The sequence below is a fragment of the Amborella trichopoda genome, chromosome 1 (genome assembly GCF_054954075.1).
Source record: "Amborella trichopoda isolate Santa Cruz 75 chromosome 1, AtrichopodaSantaCruz75HAP2 v2.0, whole genome shotgun sequence".
Lineage (NCBI taxonomy): Eukaryota > Viridiplantae > Streptophyta > Magnoliopsida > Amborellales > Amborellaceae > Amborella > Amborella trichopoda.
Window position 1 is genome coordinate 22,917,068 of NC_142336.1, and position 26,110 is coordinate 22,943,177.

At 41.2% G+C, this 26,110-nt stretch overlaps 1 protein-coding gene and 1 long non-coding RNA gene across 2 annotated transcripts; both read right to left on the bottom strand.

Moving 5' to 3' along the window:
• Positions 1-626: 626 nt before the first annotated feature.
• On the bottom strand, positions 627-23,259 carry LOC148783748 (uncharacterized). Its single transcript, XR_016045768.1, has 2 exons — positions 22,891-23,259; positions 627-919 (listed from the first exon to the last, which is right to left on the bottom strand). It is a non-coding gene; the product is annotated as an uncharacterized LOC148783748 (long non-coding RNA).
• On the bottom strand, positions 928-12,581 carry LOC148783749 (uncharacterized). Its single transcript, XM_088853631.1, has 2 exons — positions 11,166-12,581; positions 928-11,046 (listed from the first exon to the last, which is right to left on the bottom strand). Exons 1-2 carry the CDS (start codon positions 11,673-11,675, stop codon positions 11,032-11,034), a joined length of 525 nt encoding a protein of 174 aa, XP_088709757.1. The 5' UTR covers positions 11,676-12,581; the 3' UTR covers positions 928-11,031.
• Positions 23,260-26,110: the final 2,851 nt, after the last annotated feature.

Genomic DNA, 26,110 nt, shown 5'->3' on the forward strand with positions numbered 1-26,110 from the left:
CAAATATTCTACTTGTAACAAAATATAGCAAATAAATAAAAAAATAAGCAACTATGATGGGAAATAGAAAAAAAAAATTAAAATTTCTATTATTTTTATTACTCTATTTATTTTACCTTACAGGATGAGGTACTGTGGTCCATGTTGTTCACAAATGACATTTTTTATCGATAAGACTTGAAACGACATCAACACAAAGCTAGAACTTTGAGGGATGTTCTAGAATCCAAATGTTTTAAAATTAGCCAGAGTAAGACAAAGTATATAGAATGCAAGTTTAGTAATAATAGGAGTAAAGACAATGAAGTAGTTAAGATTGATAGCCAGGAAGTACAAAAAATCGCACTTTCCATATCTTGGGTCGATAATTCCAGATAATAGAGAGATTAACGAAGATGTTGCATACATAATTAAATCTGGGTGACCAAAGCAGAGATGTGCAATTGGAATTTTATATGATTGCCGCATGCCAATAAAGCTAAAGAACAAGTTCTATAGGATAGCAGTGAGACCAACTTTGCTCTACAGGGTAGAATGTTGGGCGGACAAAAAGCAATATACCCATAAAATACGTGTAGCAGAGATGAAAATTTTGAGATGGATGAGTGGCAAGACAAGAAGGGATATAGTTCAAAATGAATCCATTCAAGAAAATTTACATGTGGCACTGGTTAGGTGCCTCGATCTCGCCCTCCGGATCCATTGAGGATCGGGCGGCACGTGTCTCAGGTTTCGAGGGAAGACCCGAGACGTTTTTGATGTCACTCTCTTGGGAACGTCGTTCGAGAAGGGGGGCAAGTGTTACCAACAGGCGAGAGAGGAATTTAAGGTGGGTTCGGGACTTACTCGAGCTGGCTTGCTTGGGCGCCCTCTTAGATTGGTTCGGAATCGCCTCCCTTGGCTTGTATTCTTCTGTTTTCTGCAATCACACACATATGGCAAAGGTTATAAGACAGATGGGTCAGACCTCATCCTTTTCCTCTTTGATGAACGTACACAAGCATGCACATCCAAAAATAAGAAGAGAAAAATAAGAGAAGAAAGACAGGGGAGAGAAGAATTAGACTGAGTGAGAGGATCAGAGCGGTGACTAAGCTGGTGAATAATTGGCCTGAAGTGGTAGCCAAACAGGCTCGGTAACTAACACCGGCTCACAAGATTACTACTAGACATCATTACCAATACTGACTAGCTAAGCACGATGGTTAATCTATCGCCGCAATAAAGTGGGCCAAGTAGTCCTGACACAACAACATTACGGCTAGATGATAGGACTACCATGAGAGGTTAACCTCAATCCCTCTTAGTCGAATGAAAGAATAACATAATGATGGTCATGAGGAAAGAATAAGAAATGAAATAAGAGAAGAAGGGAACAGAAGGAAGGAGGGACAAGAAAGGAAGAGAACAGTATGAAAGGCGATAGAATAAAGGAGAGAGAGGGATGAAAGATGCAGTCGGCGCTAGGCATTGCCTATTGTGTTAGAAGGAAGAGAGAGAAACTGCAGTCGACGTTAGGCTTCACCAACTGTGTTATACAGAGGAGAAGAGAGAGAAGATACAGTTGGCGTTAGGCTTCACCGACTGTGTCAGAAGAAGAGAGAGAAGATACAGTTGGCGTTAGGCTTCACCGACTGTGTCAGAAGTAGAGAGAGAAAATACAGCCAGCGCTAGGCTTCACTGACTGTGTCAGAAGAAAAGAGAGAAGATACAGTCGGCACTAGGCTTCACCGACTGTGCTAAAAGAGAAGAAAGGGAGAGACCCAACCGACGCTAAGCTTGCGCTGGATATGATGAAAGAAAAGCAAGAGAGAGAGATCGAGCCGACACTAGGCTTCGCTATGACAGAAGAGAAGAAAGAGAGAAACCTATCCAGCGCTAGGCTAGCGCCGGTTGTGATGAAAGAAAAGGAAGAGTGGAAAATCGAACCAGCGCTAGGCTTCGTCGACTGTTACTGAACAGAGAGAGAGAGAAAATCGAGCCGACGCTAAGCTTTGTCAACTATGACAGAAAAAGAGAGAAAAATTCAGTCGGCACTAGGCTTCGCCGACTGCAAAAGAAGAGAAGGAGAGAGAAAAATCCATCCGACGTTAGACTTCACCGACAACAACAAAAGAGAAGGAGAGAGAAAAATCCTACCGGTGCTAAGCTTCACCTACTGCAATAGACGAAGAACGGAGGGAGATAGAGATGAGAAGAAGAGACAAAAAGAGATGGAGATGAGAAGAAGAGAGAGAAAGAGATAGAGACGAGAAAGAGGGGAGAGAAAGAGATGGAGATGAGAAAAAGGGAAGGAGAGAGAAAGAGAAAGAGACAAGAAAGAGGGGAGAGAAAGAAGGGAGGAGAGAGAAAGAGAGAGGGATGAGAAGAAGAGAGAGAAAGAGATAGAGATGAGAAAGTGGGGAGAGAAAGAGATAAAGATGAGAAAGAGGGGAGAGAAAGAGATGGAGATGAGAAAAAGGAGAGGAGAGAGAGAGATAGAGACGAGAAAGAGGGGAGAGAAAAAGGGGAGGAGAGAGAAAGAGGGGAGGAGAGAGAAAAAGTGGAGGAGAGAAAAAGTTACCTGCCTGAAAGGTCCCAGCTCTTTTCTTCTCTCTCCTCTCTCTCTCTCTCTCTCTTCAAGACGTACCAACAAGCTTAAGCAAAATTCAGAATTTTATTGATTGATCCAAGAAGAATGAATCCGTCATTTCTATAGTGAGACATTGCCTGTTTATATAGAATTGGGCTAAAACATGGGTGTACGCCAAAAAACAACCGAGAATTGAAGATAATTACAATTTAATTGAATTTAAAGAAATTCTAAAAATGGGTGCAAAAGGACTGTTTTGCCTTTGCCTAACAATGTGTAGAAGTCTAGAACAGTCTTTGCTGCAGCCCGAGAACTTGCGTGATCTTCCGTGACTGACCCGAGGTCGTTCTGATGCCCATTTGATCGAAAGATTATTGCTTTCTTGTTGGACTCGGCATGACGATCATTTTGATACCAACTTCGAGCCATTGAATCATGTTTTTGAGCCATGATCATTTTGATACCGACTTGAATTTTGGATGAATATTGAAAACTTCGGATCGATTGTGTGCTTGTTCCTTGATGTTTTTTCATGACATCTTCATTGATTCACATTGAGCATGCCGTCACGATCATGTTGCAACAAATGTAGCTTGATTTTATGTCCGGATGAAGATTTTGTCATCTTGAGTTTTTGACAAGAATCTTGAAATCTGGCAGCCGAAATTTTTCAGCAGTTTTGATGCCTTCGTGTGTGAAATCCAACTATTCATCGTACGCGAGGTTCCGACCAGAGATAGCCTTGGACCTTACGCACATAATGCAATTGGTTTTGTACCGATCAGGTATGCGAGCGTCATGATCTGGCTGCTCGAACGAGGCATGCTGCTGCTGAGTTTTCTGCAACTTCCTTCACGGATTAGTGACTTTTATTTAGTTTTTCTCTCTGTTCGGGTGTCGTCACTAGGTGTATCACATATCGATGTGCTTGTGTTGATGAGACGAACACGCTTACCAAATTCGGGAGCGATCTGACTTGGAACAAATGAGATATAGGCCTCGAAAGTGACTGCCTGTGAATATAAAAACATACACCTTTAATGGTGGTTTGATGTAGTGAGGCCACACGAGAATAGTGTGCGGCCCACCCCTTTTTGGTATTTCATGCATAACGTTGTCTAGGAGTGTCCGATTAAGCCGAAACTTGACCCATAGGGGTTTTCAACCATGTTGGATCTAATGGCAGTGGTCCCATAGCTGTTTGACACATTAAATATATGGTTCTAGTTACATGGTCTATTTCAGGGTGCTAGAGACCAATTTCACTGAAATTGTTTCTTTGTGTTTACTGCCTTAGACATGCCTGATCGCGATGAAACTTGGCAGGTGGTCTTTTGAAGTGTTGATGAAGATCTTGACCAATTTTGGGGCCATTATGAGATTGTCGGGAATTTCCACTATTTTGTAGGCTTTATTGATCTGTTTCCTATCAGGGACCAAGGTGCTGAAAAATACGTTCAAACAGCTTGCCCCGACGAATGTTGTGCTTCAAGAGAAGCGAGAAGGACAATCATTTAGAAAATTTCCTTCGTCTTTTACCTTTTTTTTCTTCCTAGCCACAAGACCACGTGAACACCGAAGAGATTCATGTAACGGTGTAACGCGGATGCTCAGACGTAGGGATGCATTGTTCGCGGGTCTATCCATGGAGACTTTAGGGGGAGAAGAGACTTTTTTAAAGGATCCTGTCGAAGTCCTCACCCTCGTGCAGACTGTTTGTGATTTTGAAGCTGAGGATTTTATACGGAGACTTGTCTTGCCATCTTGACGAGTCTTCTGTCTTTTGAGTCCTTTTGCAACTGGACTCAGGCTGTTAGAATCCTTTCCTTAAAGCTCGTACTCTTGGATTACTAGCATTGTGTTACCAGGGATTTTTTTTTTTTTTTTTTTGAGTGAGGGCTGAAGTCGCCTGTTGAGGCGAGTGCTGCATCAACGTGTTTATTGGTCCAAGAGTCCTTTATGGATTTTCATTTGAACTTGGGAAGCGGCGCCATAGAGATGGTTTTCACCAACTTCTTTTTATTTTGGTGCTCTTTTACCCATGACCTTTCGGTCATGTCCACCTTTTTCATCCATTTTTACTCATGATGCCCTTTCGGGTTTACACCATGCCTGATTTTTATTCACGGAACTCTTTTACTCATGGTTTCGTGATCATGCCTATCCGTCATTTTTACTCATAGTGTTACCTTGTTAAGGTATATACCATGGTCGTTATTTCATCATTTTTTTTATGTAGGCGTGTTTAAGGTCATGCCTTTGGGACTTGTGCGAAACAGTTTAATGTCATGCGGCCAAGATGTACATTATAGTTTAAGGTCATACAGCTGGACCGTGGTGGTGATGAATGACAGTCTGTGGAGGCCATGGAGTGAGTATGGTGGTGGTTTGACTTACTCAGGGAAATAACATTAGGCTACCTATGAAAGATAGATGATGTATGAAATGTGAGTAGACGATGGTGACCCACTAACTTACAACAAGTATGGATGGCGGGATGGTTCACCATTTTGTGAGCGTGGGTGAGATTTACTGGGAAATGAGGTATGGTGATGAAGTGAATGGACTATTGGGGAGGAATGAAGGTGGTGCGCGCACACTAACAGGTAGGTTAGGGAAAGCATGTGTGAAAGTGAACGTAAAGGCATATGCGAGTATGTGGGGGCAAGTTGTAATAGTCATACCTCCAGGATCTATGCAAAATAGTTTATAATCATGTAGCCAGGACGTGCACTATGATTTAAGGTCATATAGCTAGACCGTGGTTATGCAGTTTAAAGTCATACAACAAGGACCATGCAGTTTAAGGTTGTGCAATTAGACCTCCGCTACAGTTTAAGGTCATATAGTTTGGACCATGGTGCTGAGTCCTTTAACGTCATGCGAGGAGGAAGGTCATATAGTTGGACCGTGGTTATGCAGTTTAAAGTCATACAACTAGGACCGTGTAGTTTAAGGTAGTGCAACTAGACCTTTGCTACAGTTTAATGGCATATAGTTTGCACCATGCAGTTTTAAGGTCGTGCAACTAGACTAGGGCTGTGCAATTTTAAGGTCATACAGCATGGACCGAGGCTGTATATTTTAAGGTTGTGCAGCACGAACCAAGGCTGTGCAGTTTAAGGTCGTGCAGCATGGACCGAGGCTGTGCAGTTTACAGTCGTGCAGCACGGACCGAGGCTGTGCAATTTAGGGTCGTGCAGCACGGACAGAGGCTATGTAGTTTAAGGTCGTGCAGCATGGACCGAGGTTGGGTCTTCATGTAGGTGGAGCTTTATGGGGAATAGGTCTGTGGATGGCAATCTGACTCCCTAGGGATAAAATGGTTAAGATCATTCACAAACTGAGGGCTCAGATGGAAATGGTGACCTGATGAAGGATGGCCAACAGAAGAAGACTTCACTAGCGATTAGGGGGGCAAGCGTAGCTCCCTGAGGTGAAAGATGAGACTCTATGGAGAATTGGCTAATGATTGATAACCTGGCTCCATGGGAATAAGATAGCTTGGTGTGAAACAGACTCACCGGGAGTTGAAGAGGTAAGAATGACCCTAACTCCACTGGGGATAATGGACTGCAGTATGGGTGTGACTCCTATGGGGATGAGGAATAGTGGCCTGCTGCTAACTCCATTGAGGATGATAGGTCACGGCTTGGGTGCAACGGTCGAGGTACAACTCCACTGGGGATGACAGGAGACACAAGGCTTCAGCTGGAACTAGGCGACAAAAGATGGCTTGAAATACAGCTGACGCCAAGTGTAGCAATAATTGTTTCTTGCCAGTGTTCAACCGGCGTCGAGTTCTCAAAAACACAACCGGCGGTAGGTTGTTAAAACTCAACTGGCGTTGTGAACGGGCCGTGACATTGTTTGAACACAAACGACGCTAAGTAAACCAGCACTAAGGTCATTTGAAATTCACTAGGCGTCAAGTCAACTGGCGCTAGGGTTGTTTGAAATTCACTCAGCATCAAGTCACTTCAACCGAGTAGCTGGTGCTGGGCATGGATTGATACTTGAGTCATGACCCGAGCCTGACCCATTCTGGCTTATTTGTTGGAATTTTACAAGTGGTGATGAGTGTTGACGTGGGCCTTGGGTCAAAGCCCATCCCGGCTCATCGTCATTTGGCTTCCGTTAGACACAACTGGGATTCCCAGTTTGTGAGGGGTGTTCGAGGGTAATGCAGGCTACATAAGGGGGGAAAGACCCCATTTTCCCTCACTTTTGACCGAAGGTAAAAAAACTTGAGAAAAATTTTAACGATAAGTTCTGGCAAGTGGCAAGGGAGATTTCGGCAAGAGGTCAAATGTTTCGGCAAACGTTTCAGGGAAGATTTCAGTAAGCAAAGGTTTTTGTAGGAAACGTTTTCTGGCGAGCAAGACTCTGCCAAGGATTTGTAAGAGTTTTGCGGTTAACATAGGGGGCTTTTCGAGAAACAGAAGAACTCCAGCGTGGGTATTTTGAAGGTGGAAGAGGCGGGAAGTGCAGTGGTAGGCATTTTCGCAGGTCTTGAGAATTTTTCGGGGAGCTTTAAGGGGTTTCTCGAGTGTTGTAGTGATTTTTAAGAGGTTTTGGTGACTTCTTGGCCAAAAAAAATATGAAAAAAAATGGTTGCGGGGAAGGTGAACAGTCATGGGAGGTGAACATCGCCCTTAGAAATCGTGCGACCATTAGGAGGATATGAAAATCAGGCTCAAAAAAAGAGGAGTCTCGGGAAGCGAACGTCGAGATAGCTCCGACACTAACAAAAGTGCAGCCGGCGCTGGGGCAACCGACGCTGATGGTTTAGAAGTGTAACCAGTGCTGAAACAACTGGTGTTGATCCTCAAGAAAGGCAACCGACGTTAGGAGTTCAACCAACATTAGCCTTTGGAAGACACAGCTGGCGCTGCCTTCAGACATTGCTCATCAGCAGTGTGGCCTGTCATGATGCAGAGAGTAATGCTTGCATGTGGCAGTAAGTCACACGCATGATTTGCGATGTTCGGCGATGAGCTATGCACAGTGATGTTCATGGGCCGACAAAAAGTGGTGAATGATGGTAAGGCGTGGCTTATGGTACCTGTTGGAAGCCAAATCCTTCAGCACAATAGTGAAGTCCATGTTGTTCTGTGGAATCCACTATGAACAGGGTATGATTTCCATCATAGGAAAGTTCCTTGTCAGGTCTAGCCTGCTTTCTATGTTTGATACATAGGTCGAATGAATCCTACGTTGTATGTTTGATGTACAGATCAAGTGAGATATATGACTGCTATGTTTGATATAAACGCCGGATGGGCTGAAGCTAAGTTCTTGGAGTAGCTTCGCTTTGTCTTCTAGCCTGTAACCATCCTCTTACTTGTCAGATGAATTGAAGCTAACTCTCCAAGGGGTTTCGCTTCTTCTTCATGAGGAGGACTTTTCTTTGGGCCCGTAACTGTCCTCTTATCTTTAGGTGCAAAAGACTTGTAACCTCCCTAGTAATGAGTTTCTTTAGCTTGTAACTCGTAACTCATTTTTACTGCAATAACAAGAGTTAGAATTTGTTTGGACTGTCTTGCTTATTTTCGCGTCGAGTCTCTTTTTCTTGAATATGAATTATGGGTAGTACTTCTTTAAGTAATGTCCATTGATAGGGGGCATTGCTTCCCCTCCTTCAGGATGTTCCAGTATGTAGGCTCTGTTGGGCAAGACCTTTTTGACTATAAAGGGACCTTCCCACTTAGGCTGAAACTTCCCTTTACGCCGACCATACATAACAATAGGCCTCTTAACAGCTAAGACTAGATCGCCATGGGTGAATGAGCGGATCTTGACAGACTTGTCAAAAGCCCTCTTCATTCTCCCTTGGTTGAGTTCAAGGTTCTGTTGAGCCTCTAGCCTCTTTCCATTGAGTGCATCCAATTCTTGTTACCGGAACTTGACTCTCTCATCTTCGGTTATTCCTTGGTGACTAGCGAATCGCAGTGAAGGGATTTGTATTTCGAGAGGTAAAATTACTTCACCCCCCCAGACCAGAGAATAATGAGTGGAATCAGTAGCATTTTGTGTAGTAGTACGATAAGCCCATCGTGCTTCAGGAAGCTTCTCATGCCAATTCTTCCTTGTTTTTGATACTGACTTTCTTAAAACGTTGCACCGAGTCTTATTGAAAGCCTCAACTAATCCATTCACCCGAGGGTGGTACATAGTCGAGTACCTCCATTCGAAACCAAACTGGTTAACTAAGCGATCGATGTGATGACTCCTAAATTGAGGACCATTGTTAGATATAATCCGGTCGGGCACTCCGAAGCGGTATATGATATGATGTCGAATGAAGTAGGCCACGACTGTCCCAGGAGCTTGCTTAAGGGGGGCCGCTTCAGCCCACTTAGAGAAATAATCTATTGCAGCTAGGATAAAAACATGGCCCATTGCAGAAGGAGGGTCAATAGGTTCTACGATGTCCATACCCCATTGTGAGAAGGGGCATGATGCAATCATAGGGTGTGAGGGCTCTGGAGGTTGGTGAACCAGGCTGGAGTGTATTTTGCATACTTGGCACTTTTTAGCATAAGACTAGAAGACCATGGAAGGCCAATAGTATCCCAACCTATGCATTCGTTCATAGAGCTTAGGATCGGACTGGTGTAGTCCATAAATGCCTGGGTGGACTTCTTCTAACACCTTATTTGCTTCTGGTTATTGACACATGTAAGAAGAATGTCGTCAAACGACAGTCTGAAGAGCGCATCTCCTTCAAGGAGGGTATACTTGGTAGACATTCGATGTATGCTATTGCGTTCGACACGATCTTTCGTGAGCCTGCAATGTTTAGGGAACTAGTGATGGGCTCTCTCCAATCTTTTACCTGCTCAATTTCTGTGCATATTAGGTCAAAGAATTCTGGTTCTTGATTTTGACACTTAGGTCCTTGACTCTGTGGTATTCCTTGCTAAGTCTTGACTACTTCTTTGGTTGATAGAAATGCTCCAAATGGATAAGGAGGGCACTCGGGGAAGATATTTATCTCGTCATCCACATCGAGCTCTGTTCTTAGTTCGATGTGTCTCCATTCTGCCACTCAAACAAGAGTGAGTCCTGATGAGGACAACTGAATTGTAGCGCCGAGTTTCGTAAGTGAAGCAACCTGCGAGTTTAGCTTCCTGGGGATGTGACTCAGGGATACATCCTCAAACTGGGCTATATATGATTTTACAGTATTGTGATAAGGCTTGAGAATGTCTTTTCTCACATCATAGATCCCTTCGAGCTGTCGGATAACCAACTCAGAGTTGCCATATATCTTGAGCTGCTCCAATTTGAGGTCCAAGGCTATCTCCAGTCCGATTATAAGGGCCTAATATTCTGCCTCATTAGGAGAACCGGCTTGAGCGAGAGAGAAAGAAAGTGGCAATATTTCTCCTCTCGGAGTCAAGAATACTACTCCGACGCCTCCTCGATCTGATTGGAATGCTCCATCGAAGTACAATTCCCACACATGAACAAGGTCAGCACATAATACTTCTTCATCAGGGAGGTCGCTTGATAGAGGAGATTCTGTCGGTACAGGATGTGCTACGAGAAAGTCAGGCAAGGCCTAGCCCTTGATGGCCTTCTGTGGGACATCGTCCCGACAAGCATGGGCGTGTTATGATAAACTTTACAGGATCAACTTTCGATATAAGTTTAACTTCATGACCAAACAAGTAATGACAGAGTTTTTGTATTGCAAAGATCAGGGCCAAGCACATCTTCTCAATCGGGGGATAATTCTTCTCGTCCCCTTCCATCTTGCAGCTGAGGTAATATAACACAGTCTCTTTTCCCTCTTCATTGTTTTGTGCCAACAATGCTCCAAGTGACTCGTCTAAAGCAGTCACGTAAAGAATGAGGGGTTTTCCCAATACTGGTGTAGAGAGTACTGGAGGGTTGAGTAAATAATGCTTGATGTCATAAAGGGCTGCTTGACATGCTTCATTCTAGATGAATGAAGTATCTTTCTTTAGCAGGTGTGTAAAGGGTTTACAACAACCTGAGAGGCTCGATACGAACTTGCGAATGTATGCCAGTTGCCCTTGGAGGGAGCGCAATTCTCGAAGTGTAGTCAGTGATGGCATTTCTTGGATTGCCTTGATCTTGACTGGCTCAACTTTAAGCCTTCGATGTCTGATGATGAACCCTAAGAATTTTTTGGAGCTCACGCTAAAAGCGCATTTTAGTGGGTTCATTTAAAGTTGATGGAGACGCAAATGCTTAAATACCTTTTCGAGATCTCTCATGTGAGCATCCTTCTCTTCAGATTTTACCACCAAGTCATCTACATAACACTCCACCTCTTTGTGCATCATGTCTTTGAAAATGGTCGTCATCGCTCTCTGATATGTGGCGTCAGCATTCTTTAATCCAAAACACGTCATTGTGTAATAGAAGACCCTTTTGGAGTTAAGAATGCAGTGGCCCCTTCATCTTCGGGCGCCATCCTTATCTGATTATACCCGGAGTATCTGTCCACGAAGGAAAAGATTTGATAATGAGCTGTAGAGTCGATGAGCATCTCGGTGAATGGCAATGGGAAGTCATCCTTGGGACAGGTGGTATTCAAATCGTGAAAGTCAATGCACACCTTGATTTGACCATTCTTCTCCTTTACCGGAAAGACATTTTCGAGCCATTTCAGGTACTTGACTTCATGGATGAAACCTGCTTGTCTGAGTTTGGTTATCTCGGCGTCTATCTGCATTTCAAGGTCAAGCCTGAACCTTCTTGATTTCTGTTTGACAGGTTTGATAGTTGGTTCAACGTCGAGACGGTGAACAATGACTTGATGGTCTAAATCGGGAATTTCATGGTAATGCCAAGCAAAGAAATCCCGATTTTCTCTCAAGAAGGTAGTGAAATCCTGTTTCTCTTCTGGAGACACATTTGTTGAAATGAAAGTGGGTCTTGGATCCGCTTTGTCTCCAAGATTTATTTCTTCGAGTTTGTCTGCTGTGACCTGACCACTTTCTTCCCATTCTTTCGGGGCTTCTTGCAACTCTTCCTCGTTGTTCTTAGAGGCCTTTTCATCAACTTCATAAGTGGAGACCCATGACCCTGACATCTCTGCCTCTAATAAGGCTCCAGGGTTGGTCATGCTTCCTGCTTTTTTTTCGAATCAAGTGACGAAAAGCTCAACTCCAAATGTAGAAAACACATCAGGTTGGAGAAGCTTGTCTTGACAGTTGGGAGGAAAATGAGGTTGATTGATGGTGATGCGAAGAGCATCTTTGTACGGATCACACAGTATATGTACGGATGCTTGGAGTGTTTTCTCCGAGCCAGTTGGTTCTTCACAAACTTGTATCATATGGGAAGCTTCCTAAGAATAGAAGCTTCGCCCTTTGATTCTCTCAATCTCTGCTCAAAGTCAGGCTCAGGGGTCACGGGGTTTCTTTGGCTTCGACTTCTTGTGCTTCTTTGAAGAAGGTGGTTTGGTCTTGGCTTTAGCTGCCAGCGCATCAGCAACTATTAGTAATCCTATGCCAGGGTCTTTCTCAATCATTTCTGTTGCGTCCTACTTATATTGATTCCTTCGAATTCTCGGTCGAGTGCCTCGAAGTCTGGGCATATCAAGGTTGTACTCACAGGGGATGTAGAAGAGGGAGAATGAGAAGCAGGAGAAGAAAAAGGAGAAGGGTTAGAAGGTGGGGGACATTTATGATCATTCCCCCCATCAGACTGATCTGGGCAGCTTTTTATGTCATCACCAGGGTTGGACGGGTGTAGGGGGTCTCTTAGGTCTTTCCCGTGCTTAGACCATTGGGGAGTGCTTTTAACGTCGTCACCCTCATTGGACATGTGCTGAGTGGGCGATGGTATGGGAACGTCTTCTTGACAGGATGAAGAAGGAAGAAGGAAGAAGGGTCGTGCCGGGGATGAAGTCCAGTAAAGTTGGCAGTGAAGGAAGGGGCCTAAGAAATTCTTGGTCAACTGTGGGTTGAGGGTCTTGTTTCTTCGGCAAGTAGCCCTTGGTGCCCGTCTCTTTTTGGTTTTCTGAGTTGATGTTTGATTCGTCGCGCTGGGCTTGCGAACAACTCTAGCTTAACGAATTGCTTCTCACCTTAAGGACTTGAGTCTGCTTTGGCCATGGTACACTATTCATGGTTGGGAAGTCGAGGATTCGGCGGAGTCCGAGTCATTGATAAGAAGGTCCTGTTTGTGAGATCTTCTTGCCCCGATAGAGGAATGACTTGGGGATCACTTATGGGGAGATTGTAAAACTCCTGACACTCCTGCATTTTCAACCATTTTGTCTTCCTCTTGGATGGTTGCGGCATGGGGGCCTCGATCGCCCCAAAGGCATTCTTTAAGTCTTCAACCTTTATCTGACCCTTTTGAATCAGGGCCTTGATAATATCCTTCAGCATGTAGCAGTCATCTGTGGGTTGATTGATCCTCCGATGGTAGGCATAATAATTCACCTGAGCGTCAAGGCTAGGTTGCTCGGGGAACTTGGCTTCTGGAAGCTGGATCATATTATGTTCTATAGTAATCGAAACAGCACAGGGACCCATTCCTTCTCGAAGGGATAGATCTTGTTCCTATGCCTGGTGAAATAATCACCCCGATCAAGGTTGGTTGGTGGGGGTACCCGATTGTATGGCTGTTGTTGCTTGTTAGCCTGGGATGTTACCTTTGCTGTGCTTACCCCTTTAGAGAGGTCCAAAGTTTGAGAGGGAGTCTTCTTTGAATCAGTGGCTGTGACGGCTGCACCGATTACCCATTTTTGTTGACTGCCCCAAGTGTTATTCCGAGAGCTACCATTGGCCCTGTTGTTTGTTGAGCTTGTAGATGGTTGTCGTGTCCTACCATGGTGGCATGATAAACTTCCTATGCGAACTGATTTTGAGATCAACTCTGACATGGAGGTTGGATTAGAGGCCTCGATCTCGAGTCGCATGTCCCGCACGCAAGTTTGGATTGCTTCCTTCTCAGACATAGGATTAGGATGGCGAGAAGCTAAATTTCTCCATCTTGATATAAACTAATCCACGGGCTCATCCGGGTCTTGAGTCAGGGTGAGAAGTTCGATGGTTTGAACCTCTCTCGACCTCATAGAAGCGTTGATAGAACAGTTTCTCCACCTCCTCCATGTATGCATTGAGTTTGGAGGAAGTTGGGCATACCATTTGAATGTTGGGCCATCTAGGATCTCAACAAACTGTCGGAGAAGAAGTCTCCCGTCAGCCGTTGTTTCTCGACATGCTGCCTAGAAGTGGGTAATATGCTGGTTTGGGGACGTGGTTCCGTTGAATAAAGGAAACTTCCCTTTCTTATAATTTGAGGGAAACGGGACCTGATCAATATACGAGGGGTATGGCCTTTGATAAGGCGTCACACCCAGTATCCCCGAGATTTGTCTGTTCTTTAGGCTATGGGTGGACCATAGCGTCAATGTCTGTATGAGAGATAGGATGAGGGACAAAATTGTCCTGTGAGGTAGAAGGAGGGCACCATCAGAGTGATGGGACTTGACCTTATGGTTAGCTGACTGGCTTGCGGCGTCGATGCGATCGATGTGCACCATATCCTCAAACTTGTTATGCGCTCTTACTGCGCATCACCAGGCTCGCTTACAACCATTACGCTGACAGGTTCTCTATGGAGGTCAACGTTAGTGGCAACTGAGGGCTTGCAAACTTGACAAGTAGTACGTGGTAGGTCAGTCAGCAGGGGGCTAGCATGCCTTGACTGAACTCGACTCTTGTATACGGATCACGTTTGGACCGGTTCTCGACGGTCTTAGGACCGTGATTGCTGAGTGGTTGGGTCTTCATCTACGACAATAACCACAGCACAGGGCTCATGAAGCTCTTCTTCAGGCTTCATTGTCTGAAGGGGATAGAAGGAATTCAAGTGAAGAGGGTTGTCAGAATTGATTGTTTTGACTGCCTTGGTCACCTCCCTAGTCAAAATTTGTAGACCTCTATCGCATTTAGCCTTGAGGTTTTGATGAACCTCACCCCAAAACTGCGATCTAGGTCGCGGCTGGTCAGCTCTTCTTACATAGGAGAATGTTGTCTCCATCAGGTGCGACAATGGAAGAGGGCCAGGAACTGAAGTCATCTTGGGCCGGGGAGGATGAAGGACTCGATCTTCCATCAGGTCAATGCCCTGAGCTCTCTTATGAGCTCCGGAGACATGACCAAAGTGATAGAGCTGGTTTAGGATGGTATCTTGGGGAAAACCTTCAAGTGCCAAGGCTGAAGGTGCTTGCTCGATGAAGGAGGAGTGGTCCGAAGCAGGATTGAGTGATGAGAAGTCCGAAGTCTAAGGTGAGGGGATGTCTGTGATGGCGACGCATGTGTGCCCCTTGAAGAAGGATTACGGGAGGCCTGAGGGTCAGCCCGAGCTCTTGCAAGTGATCTGGCCTTAGGAGGCCAAGAACTACAAGCATGTGTCTGTAAAAGAATAGGTGTAGGCCTCCTTACAGAGTGCACTTGTGTGGACTGAATAGGAAGATGAGGAGGTCATCTCCTGTGTACTCGGTTGGCGTACTGACGACGTTGTCCTGAGCAGTGAGATGCATGTGATCAGTGTGCGCAGGACCTAACCTTAAAAGGTTTGATCCTGGATGCTGACTCGGGGTAGCACAACCCCGAAATGTTGCTCGAGTGGGTGACCCACGAGCCTTATGGTGTTTCTGAGGGGTGAAGACCGTTGGGTTTTCGCCTCGATGTGTTGAGCCTCTAGGGACAGAGACCAATGGTGCAGAAATGTGGGGGGTAGCTTTATAGTGACCCACAGAAGCAATGACAACTTGTTTGCCTTTTGCGGAAAGGGATTGGGTAGCCTTCCAGCATACCTCAGGAACACGACCGACAAGTGACTTACCGGTGGCTGGGTGTATGCTATGAAGTACTGTCGATGTAGGGCACCTTGGTGGAGCTTCCACCAGAGCGAGGAGATGAGGAGTGAGGGACCTTTAATTCCTGCTTCACACCGGTCCAGGTTAAGACCTGGGAGCTTGACAAGGGGTCTTTACTCAAGAGGATGGTTGGAAACAAAGTTGAAGGAACTTGTTCTCTAGGGACACTCTCGAATGCGAGGATAAGAAAATCCCCGATCCGGATAAATGGGTTACATAACCCGCAAGACATAAATAAAATGTGAAAAGATAATGAATGCAGATAATAAAAGAAGAAACTAGCAAAACAAGAACGATCCCACTAAGGGGTAGTAAGTCCCCAGTGGAGTCGCCAAGCTGGTTAGGTGCCTGAATCTCACCCTCCGGATCCTTTGAGGATCGGGTAGCACGCGTCTTTGGTTATGAGAGAAGACCCGGGACGTTTTTGAGATCGCTCTCTTGAGAACCTTGTTCGAGAACGGGGGCAGGTGTTACCAACCGGTGAGAGAGGAATTTAAGGTGGGTTCGAAACTTACTCGGGCTGGCTCGCGTGGGAGCATCTTAGATCACGAAGAAAGGCCCCCAGTAATAAAACTGCTTCATAATCGCCTTCCTTGACTTGTATTCTTCTGTTTTCTACAATCACGCATATATGGCAAAGGTTATAAGATAGGTGGGTCAGACCTCACCCTTTTTCTCTTTGATCAACGTACACAAGCATGCGCATCCAAAAAGAAGAAGAGAAAAATAAGAGAAGAAAGATGAGGGAGAGAAGAATTTGACTAAGCAAGAGGATCAGAGCAGTGACAAGCTGGTGCATAATTGGCCGGACGTGGTAGCAAAACGCGCTCGGTAACTAAGACTGACTCACATGATTACTATTAGACGTCATTACCAATACCGACTGGCTAGGCACAATGGTTAGTCTGTCGGGCAATAAAGCGGGTCAAGTAATCCTGACACAACAACATTATAGCTAGACGACATGACTATCATGAGAGGCTAACCTCAATCCTCTTAGTCGAATGAAAGAATAACAAAATGATGGTTATGAGGAAAGAATAAGAAATAAAATAAGAGAAGAAGGGAATAGAAGGAAGGAGGGACAGGAAAGGAAGAGAAGAGTATGAAAGGCAAGAGAATAAAGGAGAGAGAGGGAAGGAAGACGCAGTTGGTGCTAGGCACTGCCGACTGTGTTAGAAGGATGAGAGAGAAAACGTAGTCGGCACTAGGCCTCACCGATTGTGTTATATAGAGGAGAAGAGAGAGAAGACGCAGTCGGTTTTAGGCTTCACTGACTGTGACAAAAGAAAAGAGAGAAAACGCAGTTGACGTTAGGCTTCACCGACTATGTCAGAAGAAAAGAGAGAAGATGCAGTCAGCGTTAAGCTTCACCGACTGTGCCAGAAGAGAAGAAAGGGGGAGGCCCGGCCAGCTCTAAGCTTGCACCGGTTGGAAGAGAAGCAAGAGAGACAGATCGAGCCAGCGCTTTGCCGACTGTGACAGAAGAGAAGAAAGAGAGAAACCCAGCCGGCGTTAGGCTTGCGCCGATTGTGATGAAAGAAAAGGAAGAGAGGAAAATCAAATCGGTGGTAGGCTTTGCCAACTGTTATAGAAGAGAGAGAAAAATTGAGTCGGCGTTAAGCTTTATCGACTGTGACAGAAAAGAAGAGAGAGAAATCCAATCGACGCTAGGCTTCACGAACTGCAACAAAAGAGAAGGAGAGAAAAATCCAGCCGACGCCAGGCTTCGCTGATTGCAACAGAAGAGAAAGAGAGAGAGAAATCCAATCGACATTAGGCTTCACCTACTGCAACAGACAAAGAACAGAGGGAGATAGAGATGAGAAGAAGAGATTAAGAGATAGAGACAAGAAGAAGAGAGAGAAAGAGATAAAGACGAGAAAGAGATAGAGACAAAAAAGAAGGGAGGAGAGCGAAATAGATGGAGACGAGAATAAGAGAGAGCAAGAGATAAAGATGAGAAAGAGGGGAGAGAAAGATATAGAGACGAGAAAGAGGGGAGGAGAGAGAAAGATATAGGGATGAGAAGAAAAGAGAGAAAGAGATAAAGATGAGAAAGAGGAGAGAGAAAGAGATAAAGACGAGAAAGAAGGGACGAGAGGGAAAGAGGTAGCAACGAGAAAGAGGGGAGAAAAATAGATAAAGACGAGAAAGAAGGGAGGAGAGAGAAAGTGATAGACACGAGAAAGAGGGGAGGAGAGAGAAAGAGGGGAGGAGACAAAAAGAGAGGAGGAGATAGAAAGTTACCTGCTCGAAGGGTACCCACCCTTTTCTTCTGTCTCCTCTCTCTCTCTCCAAGACGTACTCACAAGCTTAAGCAAAATTCAGAATTTTATTGATTGATCGAAGAAGAATGAATCCTTCGTTTGTACAGTGACGCATTGCCTGTTTATATAGAATTGGGCTAAAACGTGATTGTACGCCCAAAAACTACCTAGAAGTTAATTACAATTTAATTGAATTTAAAAAATTCTAAAGATGTGTGCAAAAGGACTGTTTTGCCCCTGCCTAACAATGTTTGAAATTTCAGAACAATCCCTGCTGCTGCCTGAGAACTTGCTTGATCTTTCGTGGCTGACCCTGGGGTCATTCTGATGCCCATTTGATCGAAAGATTAATTGTTTTTTTGTAGGGCTTGACATGACGATCATTTTGATACCAACTTCGAGTCATGAATCATATTTTTGAGCCATGATAATGAGACTTGAATTTTGGATGAATCTTGAAAATTTCGGATCGATTGTGTGCTCGTTCCTTGATGTTTCTTTGTGACTTCTTCATTGAATCACACTGAGCATGACGTCACGATCATAATGCAACAAACGTAGCTTGATTTCGTGTCCGGATGAAGATTTTGTTGTCTTGAGTTTTTGACCGGAACCTTAAAATGCGACGGCCAGAATTTATAGCAGTTTTGATGCCTTTGTATGTGAAATCCAACCATTCATCGTACGGAAGGTTCGAACAAGAGAAATCCTCAGAGCTCACGCACATAATGCAATTGGTTTCATGCTGATCAAGTATGCGAGCGCCATGATATGGCTGCTCGAACGAGGCATGCTGCTGTTGAATTTTCTGCAACTTCCTTCACGGATTAGCAAATTTCATTTAGTTTTTCTCTCCGCTCGGGAGTCGTCACGGGGTGTACCACATATCGAATTGCTCGTCTTGATGAGACGAACACACTCACCAAATGTGGGAGTGATCCGACTTGGAACGAGTGAGATATAGGCTCCAAAAGTGACTGCCTATGATTGTAAAAACAGCCACCTTTAATGGTGTTTTGATGCAGTGTGGCCACATGGGAATAGTGTGTGGCATACCTCTTTTCGACACCCATAACTTTGACTTGGAGTGCCTGATTAAGCCGAAAATTGACTCTACCGAATTTAATGGTGGTGGTCCCACAGGTGTTTGATGCACCAAAAGTATGACTCTAGTTAAAGGGTCCATTTCAAGGTGCTAGTGACCGATTTCAGTGAAATTGTTTCTTTGTATTCACTGCCTTCGATATGTTTGATCGTGATAAAACTTGACAGGTGGTCTTTTGAAGTACTGATTAAGATCTTGATCAATTCTGGGGCCATTCTAAGACTGTCGGGAATTTCCATTGTTTTGTAGGCTTTATTGACCTGTTTGCTATCAGGGACCAAGGTGCCGAAAAATACATTCAAACATGCACTAATAGGTAAAAAGATGAAAGAGAGTAGACTTAAGTGGACTGACCATGTATGGAACTGACCCAGTACAATACATATTAGGAGGTACAAGTTAGTTCAAGTGGAAGGATTGAAAAAGGCAAGAGTTAAGCCCGAAAAGAACGTGGTTGGAAGTAGTCCGGAAAGAGATAGGGACTTTTGTCCTCACTAGGGTAATGATATTTAATAGAGCAAAATGATGGACCATGATTCGTGTAGCCGACCCCAATTAATTGGGAAAAGGCTATGATGATGGTGATGATTTATTTTGCCCTTCTCTTTCTTGTTTCCTTCCTCTTTTTCAATTAAGCTAGAAAGTAAATAGATTGGAAGATATCACTGAAATAGACATGAGAGAAGTCCTAGGACCGCTCGGAGAAATGTTGGGTTGGCTAGGAAGCAGTGTCCCACTGTCATAGTGCGTCGTTGGGCCCGAGCCCTCAACAATGCCCTTTTCACTATGGTCTTCTAAGCTTCAATGCTTTCTTGGATGCCCTTGTGCTCTCGCATGTGATACTCTTTTTTTGTGTATAAAACTTGAGCATAACACTTACACATAAACTTTTCAGTGTTTAAAAGTGATAATAATAGACAAAAAGAATCAATTTTATTTTTAATAATTTACAATGTCTAAAATTTCTAACAATACGCAAGATAATAATTTTTACAAGAAAATGAGATCATTTACGCTTAAAAATGATGAATAAAAATATCATAATTTTATTAAAAACTGACTATTTTTTAGGAGAATGGGATCACTTACGTATAAAACGTACGATATCTAAAATTTGTAACAATAACTGAAAATATTACAATTTTGTTGAAATAGGAAATACAATAATTTACATTATCTAAACTCATAATAATAGACAAAAATGTCACAATTTTATTAAAATGATTATTTTTCAAGGCAATGAGGTCACTTAAATGGCACATATAACACTTGCATATGACATTTACAATAACTAAGATTTATGTTGCAAATATTACAATTAAATATAGAAGTACGTCAATTTTATCATATCGAAAATATTAGGATTAAATACTGATATATCTTTGGGAATATTACAGAAATATTTGTTTTCTTCAAATACTGATCTTATAGAAAAATGAAGCCACTTGCACAAAACTCTAACAATATCTAAAATTGATGCAGAAATCAATACAGAAATATGTAAAACTTACAGTGTCTAAAATTCATAACAATAGACAAAAATAATAATTTTATAGGAATACGTAAAACTTTAATGTCTAAAGTTCACAGATGGAACACGTAAAATATATAGCATGGACATCCAAATGTTTAAACACCTGTAAGGGCACTTACAATAACTAACATTTTTACTAGAAATATTACAATTAAATACCAAAATATCTCTGGCAGTAATATTAGTTTTTTAAATAATGAAAACATGAAGTCACCTACATATAGAACTTATGGCATCTAAAATTCATAACAGTAAAAATTCATAAAATTCATAAAATTCATAACTTTTGCAAAAATATAATATATAGCAAAAATTTGGAATTTGTTTTGTTCCTCAATAATAAACTGTCACATCTCAAGATTTTTGGTGTTATATATCTTGGAGTGTGACAATTATCTAAACGTCAAAATTCCTGAATGTGACAGTCTATCCTTAAAAAAAAACTAAAACAAATTTGAAATTTTGTTACTATATATTGCCTCAAAACAAAATGTTCCATTCAAAAGCTTTTTTTACAAAGTACCTAACAAATGTATACAACCTTGATATTACAAAAGTTACAAAAAAGAAAAGAAAAACAAATTTATTCGTGACTATAAACTGATCCCAAACCATTCATGCTGTACATATGAACGATAATATTGCGACTATTTTGAAAATTTTCATAATAGCTTGATGAGTATGGCTACTCAGTAACTGACCAGTATTAACCTTACAAATCAATACTAGACGTGCAATTATTTCATAAAACAATACATATTAAGCAAAATTTCAGCGTATCGATTTCATTCTACTACATGCCATTAAATAAATTCATTTCTAATCTCCCACATGTCATATATTCCTTATTGGACAAATAAAATAGGCATGATACATAGACTAAATGCACGTGATTCATATTAGGTTTAATTATAATCTAGTGGGAGTAGTGTTAAAACATTACTGCATTTGAGTATCCGGCATGATTAACACACATTCACAACAACAAAATCAGATCATCATGCATTCACAATAATAAAAATCCTACAATAGAAGCATCAACCTCGGGTCCTAGGCCTTGGGTCCAAGGTTAGAACTTCTACTATTGCACAGGAAGAAGCACTAGCAACGATTAAATCCGTTGCGTAGTGCCTCACACATGCACAGAGTCCCCAGCGTGCTTTGGGACGTTGTGATAAGCAGGGGCCGTGCAAGACACGACCCTCTCATATGCCCTTCTAGCAAGAGAGCGTTACACTACCAAAGGGATCCCAATGAATAGTGCCATCACATAAATTTTGGGGGTGCAACCCTTCAAACATACGCACTTCTAACTTTCATCCTATTATAGAGAGTTAGGGAAAAATAATAGCTGCCGGTACAATAGCACATCATATCATAACAGGGGAATGTCTCCATGTGCCTATATCTTATCGAAATCAGGTTACCATGCACACGTATCTCATCAAAAGCATGTTTCTATGCACATATATCTCATCAGAAGCATGTCTCATGTATAATCACAAGAAACATAACCATATCTATGCTATACATATAGTCACGAGTGGCATCACTATATCGTATTATTATGCATATAAATTAAAAGACATTATTATGTCAATTGCAGGCTATATATCAATGTAGTAGATGTCAGGAAAGATTAATATCGTTTTCTTTTCAAAATATCCTTTAAATCACTTGCACAAACACTTGATTGCACATAACACTTACGCATAACAATTACACATAACGATCACGCATAACAATTGTGTATGGCATTTGCTACTTATCATATCTAAAATTTATGCAGAAATAAATACAAAAATACGTAAAATTTAAAGTACCAGAAATATTACAATTAAATGTGCAGAAATATATCTGGGAACACTATAGCAATATCAGAAAAATGAAGCCACTTACAATAACTAACATTTATACTAGAAATATTGACAAACAAATTAAGAAACTCGTTGACTCTATCTCTTTTGATATCTTTAGCTAAAGACACCGAGTTATAAGGTTGTTTTTTATGGGATTTAAGCATATCTAAGCTCGATGGGCCCTCATTGGTGTGCGCCAAACAAATATGAGATGGAATCAACCCATCAAGTTTTATCCCATCTTGATCCGTCGATGAGCTTATTATTTAAGAATGTTGATAAAGAGTGGGTTCCGACAAATTATGATTTCTATGAAATTTTCCCTGAGAGATTTCTTTTTCACATATCTCCGCCAGGGGTGACTTAAATCTGTGTAAAATTGAAAAGAAATACTAGGAAATCATAGGAAAAATTAAAGAATTTAATTTAGAACAATAAAATAAATAATAAAGAAAGTAAAAAATAAATAATGAAAAGAAGAGGTTATGGCATTAAATACCTTCTCTTTCTCACATATCTCGGTCAAGGGTGACTTAGATCTGTGTAAAATTTAAAAGATATACTTGGAAATCATAAGAAAAACTAAAGAAAAAATATTTTTAGAACAATAAAATAAATAACAAAGAAAGTAAAAAGATTAATAATTAAAAGAAGAGGTGATGGTATTAAATACTTCTTGCTGGGAGTTGTGGCCAGATTAAACATAAGATGATAAGTCCTTCCTTTCACCTTCAAGTTGTGTCGAACTCGATTATCTTGAACTTCGGGGAGAAGTGTGCCTAGGAATTTATGTTTAGGTCTTTCGTCTAGGAGGGATTTTCTTCTCCTAGGGTTTGAATTTTTCAGAGGGTTTAAATCTGTTGATCACCTAGGGTTTCCAAGGTTTGGAAATGATGGGATTGACATGCTAGGGTTAGGGTTACATTCTCTAAGAAGGCTAAGAAAATGACCAAAAAAATGGTCTATTTATAAACCAAAGTACGCAAAAACAGGAAGGCAATGGCTAGGATTAAATTCCAACAGCCAGATGGCCAATGATGTGGTGTGTGTCACAGGCCTAACGGGCTACCTATTTTATGGCCTAAGACAATGTGATTTTCTCCAATCTTACCTAATTTAAGGATTTTTTTTAGATTCGGGCCTTATAGATCCATGTTCTATGATTTTGAATATTCTCTCCTTTCACACGCAAGACTTGCATATTTTAGGTGATATTCTCCTAAAATGAGTTATTTAAAATATTTGGGGAATGTTCTAAGATGGACTATGGCCTTGTGTGGATTATTTTAAGTGTGTCCTTAAGGATATAAAAATAAATATTATTTTTAGTGTGTCCTTAATATGTCCTTAAGGATATAAAAATAAATCTCTTTCTAATGAGATGTGTAGTTTAAGTAAATTTGATATTTAGTGTGTCCTTAAATATCAAATTCTCTCAATTGGATTTCCTTGAAATTTACTTAAACTAGACATCTCATTTGAAGCAGATTTAAAGGCTTGTTGGTTTCCTTTTTGCAATTAACGTGGCTTAATTTTCACATACTCCCAATACTTAACTTTCGCACAATCTTTTGACTTGGATCTTGAGTGAACCCTCCATGTATTTCTATCCATGGACCTATCCCATACTACAAAAGCATTTCCAAAGTATTCTTGACCAAACTTTCGGGGCAAACTCCTACATACGAAGTTCAAACATAACATAATTAAATTTAAGGGATTTCATACAATTAAGATTGGTGATTAACCCGTCCTATGATTCTGGAATAGAATAGAGATTTATAATTGCCTTATATTCTTCAACAAGTTTCACATCTAGTCTCATCAACTCCTAATTAGGGATTAAATGCAGCCGCTATAATGAAGATCATCACTTATCTTGAGATTATAAAGTTGTTGACCGATAAAATTTTATTAGGAATTACCTTTATTGTCCCATAAATACTCAGCTACCCTTTTTTAGGGGACATCGAATAAAATAGATTCACTTAAGGCCAAAAGATCTCTCTTATTGCCAACTGATCCTTCTCATTAAGTTCCTCTTCATTCATCTTTTCATGTTTCTCTTCTCCATCTGTCAAAGCCAATGCACAACCACCCTTCACCAACGCGCCCATCTTCCACTTGCAAGTTGATAAATTCCAACCACTAATTTTTGAGATTTAGTATTTTGTTGAACTTTCTCTACCATCTTTGAATATCTATGATCTACCACAACCTCTTGCTTAATGAGGAACTCAAATCCTCGAGCTCCACCACTAATTGTACATGATAAAAACCAATGTTTAGATGAAAGTAAAGGGAACTAAAAACCTAGCACAAAATTAAAGAGAAAAATATAGAATTTTACGTGGTTTGACAGTAACCTACATCCACGGCCTTGCAAACTTATTTTCTGCTAATAAAAAAGTATATAAATATATATAATAGGATTTTTAATTTTTTTCTTCAAGCCTTAAACATTGCTTTTATCTTTCTGAAATACCCACCCAGCTGACTTCAATAACTTGGCCCTCTTCTCTCTCTAATGTTGAACATATTCTTGCACATAGGTTATCTGTATACCACTAACTATATAGAGAGAGAAAATAAAGAGAGAAACTCATGAGGCATGTACGTGGGGCAATCGTCCACTCCAAGACTTGAAACTTTCTTGTAGGTGAAGATATGCGCTACAACTAATTAAGTACATTCCTAAACCTGCATGCATTCAAGCCTACAAAATAGGAACATTCCAAAAGTATAATTATCCTAAATTGGAAATATGACGTCAACATAACAAAATATTTACCAATAATCGGCCTGAGTCTATACTTATTATGTTTATTGTATACTTTTAACCGTAATTATTGTACAACTATTCTATTATTTTTATTTAAGTCTAACCTTTTTCTTAGTTAATAATATGTATTATAAAATGGTTTGGTTTTTTAATATAACTTTTTACGACAATTTGTAGTACTTGTATTGGCATAGTAAAAAGTTGTCGATTATAAAAAAAAACTCAATTTTCTTGATAATTTGTTGAACTTGAATTGTCTTTGATATTTTTTATGTATTTTGTTCTAATGGTATTATGTACTTTGTCTTGATAAAATTCTTAAAGGAGCTCAATTTTGTATGAGAATATAGATGGGAAATTACATAAAAAAAATTAATATATGTGTATATACATATGCACAGTAATCATATTTTGTATGGACATGTCATGTTTAGATAACATATTTTTGGGGTTCTATTTCTAACCCTAGCATCAATGTCACAAATAGATAGACCCATTTATTTTATGCAACATAGTTTTAAAGATGGGAAAAGTTTATATAAAGTTGCAACCTTAAAATGTAAAATTACATAACCTTAAAGATCTATCGGAAAGGTTGTTTTAATATTGGAAAGCCCTCTATTTGATCATCTTGACATTGAGATGTATGAATATAAATTTCTTTTTTTTTCAGTCTCAGAGATAGAGCATATTGCAACACATTATCTAGACCGTCCATATTCAAGATTTCATATATTTATAGATCTCCTTTATTTTAACAATTTTTGGAGTTTAAAATTTTCTAATTTGATATGAAAATAGATTTTAAGATAATCGTAAGATTTTTTTACAACAAAATTACATGTTATGATAAAATTTGGAGGTCAAACTTAATTGGATTGTTTAAGGTTGCAACCTAATTGGAAATCGCGCCCTTTAAAAATAGCTCATTTTCTAGTTTTTTTATTGGATAATTTATTTTAACTTTACAAATAAAGATTGTGGTGTGCATTATGAGACATAGCTATTAAATTGCGGTCCTTTACCTAGATCCCGACTGAGGGAACTGTAGGAAACCGAAGAATCCCATAACAGCCATCATGAGCCCTGAAACCACCCAAAATCCCAAAAC

Excerpts from the sequence above, each read along its gene's own strand:
- LOC148783749 (XM_088853631.1), bottom strand. The coding sequence starts at position 11,675 with ATGACCAACCCTGGAGCCTTATTAGAGGCAGAGATGTCAGGGTCATGG.